This window comes from Rhinoderma darwinii, chromosome 13 (assembly GCF_050947455.1).
Source record: "Rhinoderma darwinii isolate aRhiDar2 chromosome 13, aRhiDar2.hap1, whole genome shotgun sequence".
Taxonomy (NCBI): domain Eukaryota; kingdom Metazoa; phylum Chordata; class Amphibia; order Anura; family Rhinodermatidae; genus Rhinoderma; species Rhinoderma darwinii.
In genome coordinates, this window is record NC_134699.1 from 28,333,438 (window position 1) to 28,347,793 (window position 14,356).

At 45.4% G+C, this 14,356-nt stretch overlaps 2 protein-coding genes across 9 annotated transcripts in view; one reads left to right on the forward strand and one right to left on the reverse strand.

Moving 5' to 3' along the window:
* Positions 1 to 14,356, reverse strand: part of EZH1 (enhancer of zeste 1 polycomb repressive complex 2 subunit) — a 519,099-nt gene that overhangs the window by 211,801 nt on the left and 292,942 nt on the right. The gene's annotated exons all lie outside the window — the stretch shown is intronic.
* Positions 1 to 14,356, forward strand: part of RAMP2 (receptor activity modifying protein 2) — a 61,701-nt gene that overhangs the window by 42,644 nt on the left and 4,701 nt on the right. The window contains exons 2-3 of the mRNA XM_075847036.1: positions 8,055 to 8,162; positions 10,926 to 11,028. Coding sequence (XP_075703151.1) covers positions 8,055 to 8,162; positions 10,926 to 11,028 — 211 coding nt within the window. The remainder of the gene's footprint in view (positions 1 to 8,054; positions 8,163 to 10,925; positions 11,029 to 14,356) is intronic.

A 14,356-nucleotide genomic window follows, 5' to 3' on the forward strand; every position in this document is an offset into this window, starting at 1 on the left:
GCTATGGTTTACGTTTGACTTTCCGTTTATCGGTTCCTCTGACGGAAAGGTCTGCTTTCTGAACATCTATAATTAGCACACGTTAAGCACTGGACAGGGTTTCTGATGACTGCAATATTATTGTACCATAACATTGATACCAGTTACAAAATCGACACGTTCAGTGACACTATAAAAATAATCCATTTACACCTATACTTCATATCTTAAATACACTTAGCAGTGTAATCTCCCATTCTAATATAGAAATGATGGTAAGTTATTTGCTACAATTATATTTTTGCCTGTTATCATCAAGAGGTACAGAGTCATTTTTTGTTTTAGAGCTACAAAAACAGGTTTTTAATATAAAATTGCATTTGATGACAAAGTTCTAGAAGAACAACAGCTGGAATACATTTCTTGAAGAGAAATTTGTCAAGACATCAATGAACGAATGAAACCATGGCCTTCATACTGAACTTTGGTATCATTTGTCTAATTTAGCTGTGAGATGCAACCAAATTCTTTGACCGTATAACCCACTAACAGAACCAAAGCCTTTAAATAAGAAGTACTGCAAAATGATTTAAAAATACACGTAACTATGTTTTGTACAAGTCCAGTATGTATTATGATGGCAGAATATTTGTAAGACATTTTATAAACATCCAGTTCTGTATTTTGGCAGTGCACAAAGCGCTCTGATCTGTTGTTAGTAAATCATGTAGCAGTGCTTAGAATACTATTAACAGTGTCTTAAAACAGTATTGTCTGCGGTCTCAATATAAAAAAGCACTTGGAAAATTCCAATCAAACCTTATTAGATCAGGGCTTCTCAAACTTTTTCTACTTTTTCTCATCAGCCAGAACAGGATGATGCCTAGGCCTTAACTAACATCAGTGGCCAAAGTACATGACAAATGTAAAAATAATTCTCAATTTAAAGGGTACAGATGTAGCCGTCTTTATCTTTACTTTTAACGCATTAAATACACAGAGGCTAGATCCCTTATCTTGACTTTTTCAATGACTTTTCAATGGCTTTTGTTGTGTGATATCCCGCTGCAGCAATTTATCAGAGTCAAGTTAAAGATGGCTACATCCGTACCTGGCATCTCCGTTATGCTTCCCTCGCTGAGGGCAGCGTAAAGTAGTGATAGACGCACAAATTTCAGCTGTCTGTCACTTCTGTGCTAATGTTAAGCAGTTTTGGAGAACTTACACTTTAATCCTTGGCAACTTGTGACGTTTTTTCATGAGCTCTGCCCTGCCACTCGCCGCTATTGACAGATTTCTCCTTATTACAGCGTATAAGGACAAATCTGTCAATTAGCAGCAAGTGGGTGGGAGAAACGGTGGTTCACGAATAAGTGTGACTGTTCCACCACAGAGCTGGCCATGCGTTGCCAAGGTTTAAAGTGTAATTTCTCCAAAACTATTTACCATCCGCACATAAGTGACAGACCTCTGAAACGTGAGTGTCTATCACTAGTTTATGCTGCCCGCAGTGAGGGCAGCATTACTGAGGTGACAGGTTCCCTTTAAGTGATAAGTGATAAGCACAAAAGGAGTCAATTATATTGCTAAACCAGAAAAGGCCTGTGCAGCTTGGGTTAACTCTTGTCAAAACTGCCTCCTTAGTAATGCCTCACCAACAACTAGGTGGCGCCTCACTGTTTGAGAAGCACTTTATTAGATCATGCTAGTTTGCAAAGTTCAATGCAGATGACTGGTTCACATTTGGTACCACTGTCTTATAATGGTACAAATTTGAAGGTATAATACAGTAGCATATTAGGAATTGTAGTGACAGCACCAGGTGTAGGTGACTTTGGCTAGTGCACTTGGTTGTGCTATGAAATACATTACTAGAAGATTAAAGGGGTTTTCCCATCTTGGACATTTATGGCACATTCACAAGATATGCCATAAATGTCCGATAGATGCGGGCCCCACACCTATCTCTAGAACGGGGCCTCCTAAACCACATTCTCCCTTGCTGGGCTACTGCCGATTCCTGATTAGGTGGTTGGGTGTTACGGAAACAGTGTAGCTTAGCGAGCTTGACTGTTTCCTTAACTTGTGACCACCTAATCAGGAAGTGGCCAGGAAGCAGTGGGAGCCGAGCAACGTAGAACAGGGTTTAGGGGGCGGCGTTCTAGAGATTATTGTGGGTCCAGAGGTGGGACCCGTTTTTATCGGACATTTGTGGCATATCCTAAATGTCCAAGATGGGAAAACCCTTTTGATGCTTATGTAGCTCTAAGGCCTCATGCACATAGGTTGTAATTGGGATCTGTCACATGGATCCCAATTATAATGCCTATAACAACCTATGGCCACCTGCTGTATCTTTGTTTGCTTCTAATGATACAGAGTTTTTCAATGAAAAACCATAAAGAAAAAACAAATTGTTCCAGTCAAAAGCAAGAGCAGTATTACGGAGGTATCCTCCCATACATGCATTGCTTCTGAGTCCTAGAAACCTGACGTCTTTCATGCAGTTATATCCAAGGCTGCCAGCTATATGGTCTACTGAGCAACAGTAAGTGTGAAAGGTCTAAGTCTCTAGATAAATCCAGTGGCGTAACTACCGCCGTAGCAGCCGTAGCGACCGCTACGGGGCCCGCGGCATGCGGGGGCCCGTGTCGCCCGCCGGCACGGGCCCCCACCATGGCCGCAGGCTCCGCTAGCAGCCGCTATGGCTGCTACAGCGGGACGCCACTGATCACTACGGCAGAGCAGGGAGGTATCTCCCCGCTCTGCCATTAAACAAAAGACATGTATCCCCTATCCACAGGATAGGGGATACATGTGTGATCGCTGGCAGCGATAGGGAGAACGGGGGACCGAAAGTCCCCTGAAGTTCTCCATCACAAACCTCGGACTTCCGGAGTCTGTGTCGGCAGCTCCGTAGAAATGAATGGAGCGCCGGTCGCGCTTGTGCGCATACGTGACCAGCGCTCCTTTCATTTTTATTGAGCTGCGCAGACGCCGTAAGTCAGAGGTTAGTCATGGAGAACTTCAGGGGACTTCAGTCCCCTGTTCTCCCTATCAATGCCAGCGATCACACATGTATCCCCTATCCTGTGGATAGGGGATGCATGTTATTTGTAGGACACACTATAGGTCGCATTTTTGGCGCTGTATGGCGTTCCCTACAGGGGGGGCGCTGTATGGCGTCCCCTGCAGGGGGGGGCGCTGTATGGCGTCCCCTGCAGGGGGGGGGGGCGCTGTATGGCGTCCCCTGCAGGGGGGCGCTATATGGCGTTCCCTGCAGGGGGGGGCACTGTATGGCGTTCCCTGCAGGGGGGGGCGCTGTATGGCAGGGGGGGCGCGTGCTGTATGGCGTTCCCTGCAGGGGGGGGGGGCGCGCTGTATGGCGTTCCCTGCAGGGGGGGGGGCGCTGTATGGCGTTCCCTACAGGGGGGGGCGCTGTATGGCGTTCCCTACAGGAGGGGCGCTGTATGGCGTTCCCTACAGGAGGGGCGCTGTATGGCGTTCCCTACAGGGGGGGGGCTGTATGGCGTTCTCTACAGGGGGGCTGTATGGCGTTCTCTACAGTGGGGGCTGTATGGCGTTCTCTACAGTGGGGGCTGTATGGCGTTAGCGCCATACAGCCCCCTCTGTAGATAACGCCATACAGTCCCCCTGTAGATAATGCCATACAGTCCCCCCTGTAGATAACGCTATACAGTCCCCCCTGTAGATAACGCCACACAGTCCCCCCTGTAGATAACGCCACACAGTCCCTCCTGTAGATAACGCCACACAGTCCCCCCTGTAGATAACGCCACACAGTCCCTCCTGTAGATAACGCCACACAGTCCCCCCTGTAGATAACGCCACACAGTCCCCCCTGTAGATAACGCCATACAGTCCCCCCTGTAGATAACGCCATACAGTCCCCCTCTGTAGATAACGCCATACAGTCCCCCTCTGTAGATAACGCCATACAGTCCCCCTCTGTAGATAACGCCATACAGTCTACAGGGGGGACTGTATGGCGTTATCTACAGGGGGGCGCTGTATGACGTTATCTACAGGGGGGACTGTATGGCGTTATCTACAGGGGGGCTGTAAAAAAGGCACTATCTACAAGGGGGGGGTTGTGTGACACTCAGGGGAGGGGGGGCCCCAGTCAAAAGTTTGCTATGTGGCCCAGTCTTTCCTAGTTACGCCCCTGGATATATCTATTACATACTTGTTATTGCGCCGCCTAAAGTTCTTTGGATTCCCTTCTCTTAATGTTCACCTAATGTGTTCAAGGCTGGTGAGAAGAAGCCATCTCTTGTGCACCAATTCCTATTGGCTGGCCTGCACAATAGGAGGAATCACTCTGTACTCACCATGTACAAAAGGATTCGGCCACTTGAACCTGATTTTTATAGGTCAGAGAACCCCTCTAAGTCAAATCTACAGGGGATCTTGCTTCCTAAACTCTCTCTCTCAACTGTTAACTATTTTATTAGCTATTATTATTGCATTTCAGAATCTATTTAGGTTTTACAAATGCATACTTTCTTTTTATCGGATATATACATCTCTGTACTGTATGAAAAAGTAGACAAAATTTTATAATCACGATAATATTGTGATATGATTTCCTCTTGCTTGAATCTAATTTCCTATCACACCAGGGAAACCCATAATACAAACCACCTTCACGGTTTGCAGTATGTTACAGACCACTGTCTATGTTCTTTTAAAGTCACTAATTCATTACATATGCTCAGCTCCAGGACTCTTAACAGTGCATTGGCTTACTTGGTGAGTCCCTTGTGGATTCAACCTTTCTTTGCTTTCCTGCCAAAGGAAAGGGGAGGACTTGCAAGAAATCTTGGTAGTTTCTATAAGGCATTCACTATGTATGTCCTTTTTGAAAAATTAACTGTATAATTAAAAAATGAAAAAAAAGGTAAGACTTTTACAAGGTAAAGAAACTTAAAGAGCAGAAAGGATGAATTATAAAAATAAGCCTTGCAGGGGTGACATAAGCGGGGTGGTGACTGGAACATTCACATGCATTAATGGAGAGGAAGGAAGTGAAGCTCGGGAAAGGAGGTGTCAAAAAAAGGTCATGCTCTAAAACTGAAAGCAGGGAGGTGCAGGGGAAGTGTGTTTTAGTATCAGGTCCAAAAAAGCCAACACACTTGTATAACAGCTGACCAGTGCGGGAACTGTAACTTATAGGGAGTGTTCCATACACATGAAACCGTGTATCCAACCTAGAACCTGCAGGGAATTATGGCCAAAAAAACGCACCAAAAATTGTGGTCAATCCCGCAACAAATAGCAGTAGTTGTTTTTTTTTGCGGCGGGGTCGCAGCAATCCCGCTGCAAAAAATACAACTCAGAAAAAAGCAAAAGCCGGAAACTTACCCAGAAGTCTGTGTTCTTTCTTCCAGCGCGGCCTCCTGGGATGAGGTTTCATCCTATCACAGGCTGTAGCGACGGTCACATGGGATGAAACGTCCCATCCCAGGATGCCGGCCTGGATGACATCAGAAGACCAGCCTCCTGGGATGACACTTCATCCCAGGTGACCGCCGCTGTAGCCAATCACAGGCTGCAGCAGTCTCCTGGGATGAAACGTCATCCCAGGAGGCCGGCCTGCTAGAAGGCCGGCTGGTGCTGCAGTTTTCCGCAGCGGACATTCCGGGCGAAAAACTGCACCACAGTTTGGTGCGGTTTTTCGCCTGTAATTCACTGCGACGCACAGGATGGATACGCTGCATGCTTTTGCGCAGTGTATCCGTCCCGTGTGAACTCAGCCTAAGTGGCCCGGCTGCACGGAGACAAGCCGGGAGAACAAGGCCAAGGGGGATACAGATTTGCGGGGTAATCACAGTATTTCTTCCGCAAAAATAGCAACATTTGCCATTTGTTGTGGGTTTCACCTCCCATTGAATTCAATAGGGAAAAAACAACAAAAGTGTGAAGATTCCGCAGCATTAATTGGCATGCTGCGGATTAAAAAAGCGCACTAAAGGTCAATTTATGAATGTTTGCTCAGCTGATTTTTTTTTTCTTCAGCATGTGTATGAGATCCACTTTGCTGATACTGTAATACGCTGCAGAAGAAATCCGTTGCGGAAAATCTGCAGCTGATCTGCCCTGTGTGAACATACCCATAAAGTGACTTTTGAAGATGCATAGCTTAAATTTCTAAGCTGTAAATACATGTAATGCTGTTCAGTAGCTTTGTCATAATTTACAACTTGGGAGTTCATAAGCAAAATGTAGAACTCTACGTAAATATTGGAAAATAAAGGCAGAAATCTATATTAATTGTGTATAATTACCAAAACCATGGCTGGTTTACCAAGAGCCAGAGATAGGGCTTCCCTTACAATGTTTCACCCAGCCATACAATTCATAAGAGAATACCGTGTACAGTTTTAAGTGCTGACAGTGGGCACTCAAAGGGCTCAGCAGGTTAACCATTTTGGGACATCTTGTAGATACCACTCTTTAATGTCCACTTGTCTCATTACAAGTCACTTGCTAATGTACATTCAGTAGGTTAGCAAAAAGTAGCAAACGTATGGAAGAAAATATGAATACACAGAGAGGGAAATTTACCAAGCTAAATGTGCCAGAATTGCCGTACGTGCTTTGTGGCAGATTTATTATGTGTTTTAGAAACTTTTTGAACCTAACTATACAGTTTTGAAAAGTGTCAAGAAAAAGGGTTTGGACTTAGAGGAGTCTTAAAATGCGCCAAAACTTAGTCACAAAATATTGGTTTAAAGTAAGCCAACCAAAAGGTGGTCTAGCTTTAAACTAATTCAAGACAGTAATAATAAATCTCCCCCAGTGTTTGTAATCTGTTACAATGGAGATACATAGTTCTGTATAGTGTCACGGACGCAGGGTATGTGGACCCACTAGGCCGCTCCGCCGTAGCGGGGAGGCAGCTGACCAGGTCACAGTCTATGCGAAAGTCAATGGCAGACAGTAAGGCTCGGGTACCTGAAATAGTCCGGACGGTGGCTGTGGCTTCAGCACGGATGGAGGCTGGTGCGGCAGGTGGCGCCACACGTAGCGGGCAGTATCCGATGAAGCTGAAGACACTGGACGTGGCAGACGACACTGGACGTGGCAGACGACACTGGACGTGGCAGACGACACTGGACGTGGCAGACGACACTGGACGTGGCAGACGACACTACTCCAACGCTGGTAGGCACAGGAACTAGAACAATACGGAATACAGGAACGGGTAACAGGGCACGGGTAACAGCTGGAACGGGAGACACCAAGGGACCATTTGCGAGACAGACTGGGATAGACTAACAACGCTCAGGCAAGGATCAGAAGGCATAAGGCCTTCTTATAGACCAGGAAATCAGGGCACAGCAGGACGGAGCGGAAGTGAGCGCTGGCGTCTCCTAGGAAGGAGACAGGGACCAGCGCTCACGGATCCATGGCCGCGGGCGTCGGGGGGTGAGTAAACCCGACGGCCCGCGGACATGGACGTTACATATAGAAGCAGTAGCAACAAAACAATCTGATATGTATGTGGACCTATTTCATTTCAGATGTATTGGAGCACTTAAAAACAAATATGGTTGCTAAAGTGGATATAGCTTTCAATTAACTTGAGATTTTAAATATGTGATAAGTAGAGCAGCCTCCATACTCAATGGTTTGTCCATTCTTCAATCTGTTTAAAACAGTATTTTATTATCAAGAAAGACAGGGGTAGAGGAAGACCTCCTATATTGTTGGAAAAATAATCTGAACAGAATCGCTAATATATTGAGTAGGATAATGACCATATATTATTCAGCCACGTTCACTTTTTCATTTTATCATACGACCTAACTACAAAAAAAGTGCGCCTTCCAGATGTAGCCCAATACATTTATATATTTGGTCAGTACTGAAAGAGACACTGGACGTAGAGACAGTATCATCTAGTCAATGTCAACAGCTGAGATGCTTATATTCTTAATTAGACTTTGGAGATATGGGAGAATGTCTAAATTTTTTCATGTATAAAAAGACGATTAAACAGTCTCCTGATGTTTCTGATGACATCCTTTAATTACAAAATTTTCTCCTAGCTTTCGGCTCCAAGGCAGCATCAGAGAGTGTTACACAGCCTGCAGTCAACATATCGATTTCCAATGGGGCAATATTCAACACATCAAATGGGACAGTATACACAAACGGTAAGTATAGCCTTTGATGCTTAAAGGAGTTTTCCAATATCCACAGGATATGTCATAAATGTCAGATAGATGAGGGTCCCACTTGTGGATATGTCATAAATGTCTCTGACCTCTTTAAAAGATGAACTGTCACCAGTTCAGTAAAGCCCAGTTTCTTACTTCATGTCATAGGTGCTGTCACGCTGATGTCAGTGTAATTTGTATCCCAATCCATTTTTTACTTCCCGAGTTATGAGCCATTTTCTTATTATGCAAATTAGGCTATACTAGCCAAAAGGGCGGTAACGCTGTGGTGTCACTGAGGGTGGTGTCTGTGTTGGTGGACGATACTGTCCTATCAGCGTCATACAGCTCCTCCCCTTCAATGCACAGCATGCTCTTGCGATGGAAGCTGAGATAATGCTGTGCAAGGAAGGGGAGAAGATATATGACGCTCTCGCCCATTGAGTGCTACGGTCAAAAAACGCAGTGAAATATGCTTTCTCTGCCTCCCATTGATGTCAATGGGAGGTCAGAGGCATAAACGCCCGAAGATAGGGCATGACGCTTCTTTCTACCACGAGATGGTTTTTCCGCTCGCGGTATAAAAACGCCTCCGCCTCCCATTGAAATCAATGGGAGGTAGTTTCGGCAGTTTTTTGGCGCGGTTTCAGACGCGGTTTCCACGTAAAAAAAAGTGTAAAAAAACTCAGTGCGAATAGGGCCTTACAGGGCAGGTTAAAATACAAGTTCCGAGCAAAATGCAGAGAAGCCACAACGTTATATGAGGGAAGTTGTAAACATCTGTAAACTCTGATATTAGAAAGCAGACTTTATTTCAATATATAAATAAATGCCCAGCCTATGTTGAATTATCAGCAAAGCTGGGAGACAGTTTTAAGAGGAAAAATAAATGTGTCATAATATAAACCAGTATAAATGGAATTCTAGCAAGAAACACTGTATGTATGCTCAGTGGGCTCAGTTGCATTAGTTTTTGCTCCTGGAGGTGCCTTTAGACCAGGGGTCTCAAACTCGGCTGGGTAAGTGGGCCACATATAGAAAAAATGGGAAGTTGACGGGCCGCATTACTTTCAAATTTGATACAATACAACATTCTTGTTAATCAATTAGTTATTTGAACTACTATAATAATACTACATTACTATAATAATACCGCTAGGTTTAAAATTTGAGAGATTTCTCCATGTGCTTATTTCAACAATCCAGTTTAAGTATCTCTACATGCAGTGCGGCGGCTCAGTTGGCAGTGTTTGGCAGGCACACATGTCAAGATTGGGCAGCCCCTTTTAGATAGTGCCACAAAGTCCTCTGTAGATAATGCTACAGTGCCCTCTGTAGATAATGCCACAGTGCCCTCTGTAGATAATGCCACAGTGCCCTCCGTAGATAATGCCACAGTGCCCTCCACAGACGCTGCCAGTGCCCTCCGCAGACGCTGCCACAGTGCCCTCCGCAGACGCTGCCACAGTGCCCTCCGCAGACGCTGCCACAGTGCCCTCCGCAGAGGCTGCCACAGTGCCCTCCGCAAGACGCTGCCACAGTGCCCTCCGCAAGACGCTGCCACAGTGCCCTCCGCAAGACGCTGCCACAGTGCCCTCCGCAAGACGCTGCCACAGTGCCCTCCGCAAGACGCTGCCACAGAGCCCTCCGCAGATAATGCCACACACACCCCAAGTAGATAGCTCCATTGGGGCTCCCTCTAGGAGTGGAATCCCCAGCCAGAGTGTTGCCGACGCTTTGGCTGGGGTTTCCTCTGCTGTTGGAGCCCGACGTCACTGTCCATACACAGTGACGTCAGGGGATCCTGCTGGGCCAGAATGTGATATCAGGGGCAACCCCAGAGCCGGTGTCCGGGAGCAGAGCACTAGTATAGACTCTGCGCCATATATGGACAGTGACATCAGGGGCTTGCCCAGAGCTGGAGTCCCGGAGCAGAGCCGCTTCTAGCACTCTATCTGGGATTCCAGCTCTGCTCCTGACATCACTGTCAATATATGGACATGGCTGTTAGGGGCAACCCAAGAGCTGGAGTCCCAGGCAGAGCGCTAGTAGGCTCTTCCCGGGACTCCAGCTGTGCTCCTGACATCACTGGGACTCCTGCTCTGGGGAAGCCCCTGACATCACAGTTGATGTATAGACAGCGATGTCAGAGGCTTCCCCAGAGTCCCAAAGCAGAGCCTATACTAGAGCTCTGCCCGGGACTCCGCTCTGGGGAAGATCCTGAAAACACTATTCATATATGGACAACGGTCAGGGAATTCCACAGAGTCCTGGAGAAGAGCCTATACTAGCGCTCTGCACGGGACTCCGGCACTGGGGAAGCCCAAGACATCGCTGTCCATATGTGGACAGCGATGTCAGGGAATTCAACAGGGTCCCGGAGCAGAGCCGATACTAGCTCTCTGCCAGGGACTCCGCTCTTGGGAAGATCCTGACAACACTGTCCATATATGGACAGCGATGTCAGGGAATTCCACAGAGTCCTGGAGCAGAGCCGGTACTAGCGCTATGCCCGGGACTCCGGCTCTGGGGAAGCCCCAGAGATCGCTGTCCATATGTGGACAGCGATGTTGGGGAATTCCACAGAGTCCCGGAGCAGAGACTGAACTAGCGGCTGTGTCCCGCAGGCCGCAGATCACGGCACCAGGGGCCGCATGCGGCCTGCGTGCCGTGTGATTGAGACCCCTGCTCTAGACCTTGGCAATGGTAAAGATGTGAAATGGCTCTGTTTAACTATGTTTTTATTTTCCCTTTTTATAGAAACCATATATGAAACAATAGCCGAGATATGCTGGGAAATATTTAATTCTACAATGTTCCACACAAAACAAGAACACTGGTGCAATTGGGAACACACTGTCAGGTATAGTTTCTGAGGCAAATGCATATTTTACTCAATGTGTGTTTATGTTCGTGTCAAGCTTACATGACTAGTCACGTTTATGGTAGAACTTTTCTAAATATGTCTGTCACACAGCAATCCGATTGACATTTAATTTAAAACAAAAATGTGTGGCTTTGATCACAAAATGCAACTGAATGTTACTATTCACACTGGATAAGTGGCACCTCTAAGCCGTAGTCGGTCAGGCTCTTGCTAGACTGGGCTGCATAGTCTAAAGAATTTTCCCATTCATTGCTCTTAACCACTGCAAGAAGTTATGGACTTTCCTGGTTCGATTTTCAGGTCCCGGTCCTCAGAAGAGTTTACCAATTGGCAGTGGGTGCGAGAACTTGAAGTCAGGAACGTAACCAGGCGTCGTCAACTAACTAGCAATCAGGAAGTAACAAACCATAGGATGAGAGAGCCGTAGTCAGGAGTCAGGCCAGATTCCAGGAGTAGAACCACAGGAACCAAGCGACAAATCCAGAGGGCGAGACGGGAGCATAATCCAGGAACACGGCCGATGTCAAGGTGAAGATCATAGTCAGAAATAGCACTAAGAGCAACAGCTAAACAAAAGATGTACCTTGGTCTGCAGGCGAGGTGTGAAAGCTTGCGTGCTCCTTAAAAAGGCCCCCAAAACCGATGTCATCTTTGAGTGTCGGGTGCCCTGGTAATCCGATGCTGCTGGCTGTGCAGAGAAGGGGGAACTCAGCCGGATCAGGCAGGACCGCAACTGAAGACAAGTGCAGAAGAGGAGAAGTCTGGTTGCCTAGAAACTTGGACTTGGCCATCAGCTAACTCGGAGAGACATGCCACTGGAACTGATCACCAGGGACTTGGGTCCCATACCACTAGGCACAAGGAATTGACTGGGGTACCAATGAAATACCAGGGACTTAATATAGAACCATACTACTGGACACCCAAGACTAACTGAAGGAAAAATAACTGGGCACTAGGGACTGACTATTGCATCAAACTACAGGAAAACCAGGGAGAGCACTAGTTATGATATAGACTTTTACTAATACTTTTTCATAGTGGTGACAATGCACACCTAAAATATATTGTGGCAGATTTACTAATGCTGTCTAAGATTTAGATAGCGTAAACTTAGATCTGACAGTTAAAAGATGCGCCAAATTTATCACAGTAGTGCACGTTGTATGATAAAATTTGGTACTTCTAACTGGACATGTTAGACACTGTCTTCCTCTTTATAAAAAACTCTAAGGGTAGGAACACACTAGTAGTAAACACTGTTGATTTACCGCAATGGATTTAATTGCGGAAAATCCACAGCGTAGTACAGTGACAGTAGTGTGGGTGAGATTTGAACAAATCTCATCCACACACAGCGGAAAAAATCTGGAGAAAGAAACTTCATAAATAGACCTGTGGTACATTTTTTAAGGCCCTGCATGTCAATTTATGATGCGGAATCCCTGCTCTTCTGTTGCGGGTTTTCCCCATTGAATATAATGGGCCCTTAACACCCGCAGCAAAGAGGCATGTGCTGCGACTTTTGCGGCGGAAACGCTGTGATTCCGCCGCAAAAATCTCAAGTGAGGAAAAAAAACAAGCTATTTTTTATTGGAAATTATTGAAAAAGTATATACCTATCCTTGCCGTAGTCCTAGCATTGCGATCCTCTATTCTGAATGCACCCCGGCCTCCTGGGATGACGTTTCATCCCATGTGAATGCTGCAGCCAATCAAAGGCTGCAGCGGTCACATGAACTACAGCGTCATCCCAGGAGGCTGGGCTACGCTCAGGAGATAGGGGCGTGTCGCCATAACTATGGCTGGGGTAAGTATAAACTTACTTTTATTGCTGCAGGATTTCCACAGTGGACATGCCGACCCAAAAAAACGCACCACAATTTGGTGGTAAAAATTACAATATACATAATATAAATAATACATTAGTATTGCAGTGTATTGTACCAGCGAACTAATGATTGTGGGTTCAAATCAAGGGTGACCAATAAAATGTGTAAAAAAACTGGTTTTGAGAAGTGTAAAAAAATGTAAAGTTAAAAAAAAACAACTTTCCCATTGTAAAAAACAAAATTGGTATTGCAGCGTCCGTAAAAGTCCAAACTATTACAACATATCATTATTTAACCCGCACGGTGAATGCTGTAAAAAATAAAAGAAATTAAACCGCCAGAATCTATGTTTTTTGGTCACTTCATATCCCACAAAAAATGTAATAAAAAGTCAACAAAAAGTCTCATGTAGCCCGAAACTACAACTCACCCCGCAAAAAATAAGTCCTCATACTGCTCAATCGGCGGAAAAATAAAAAAAAGTTATGGCTCTCAGAATGCGGCGACAAAACACAAATTTTATTTTTAACAATTAGTTTCTTCCTTGTAAAAGTAGTAAAATATATATATAAAAAAAAAACAAAAAACGAAACTCCTCAAAAGATTGAGGAATCACTGTTTTTTTCCTATTCCACCCCATAAATATCTTTTTTAGTTTCCCAATACATTATATGGTACAATAAATTGTGCCGTGAAAAATTACAACTCGTTCTGCAAAAAAACAAGCCCTCATACGGCTTTATCGACGGAAAAATAAAAAAGTTATGGCTTTTGGAAGGTGGGGAGGAAAAAATTAAAACGAAAATCAATAAAATGGCTGGGTCCTGAAAGGGTTAAAAAGTTACACTTTTGACTTATCAGTCCACAGAATATTATCCTGAAAGTCCTGTGGGGCATCTACATGTTTTTTGGCAAATGCGAGACGCACCTTTGTGTTCTTTTTGGTCATCAGAGGCTTGCGCCTTGCAACTCCCCTATGGATTCCATCTCTGCCCATTGTCTTTCTTATTGTGGAATCGTGTACATTGACCTTGAACTGAGGGAAGAGAGGTCTGAGTTCTTTTGTGACCTCCTGGATGAGTCGTCGATGCTCTCTTTGTGAAATTTTGGTAGGCCTGCCACTCCAGGGAAGGTTCAACACTGTTCCAAGTTTTTTCTATTTGTGGATAATGGCTCTCAATGTGATCCGCTGGAGTACCAGAACCTTAACAATGGCTTTGTAACCCTTTCCAGACTGGTACATTTCAATTAGGCCGGATTCACACGAGCGTGTGCGTATTGCGCGCGCAAAAAACGCTGCGTTTTGCGCGCGCAAAAGGCACTTGACAGCTCCATGTGTCATCATCATATGATGCGCGGCTGCGTATCATTATGACACTCTGTATGTTTGTAAACAGAAAAGAACGTGGTGCTTTTCTGTTTACATTCATACTTTTGACTGCTGTTGCGCGAATCACGCGCGTCCCACGGAA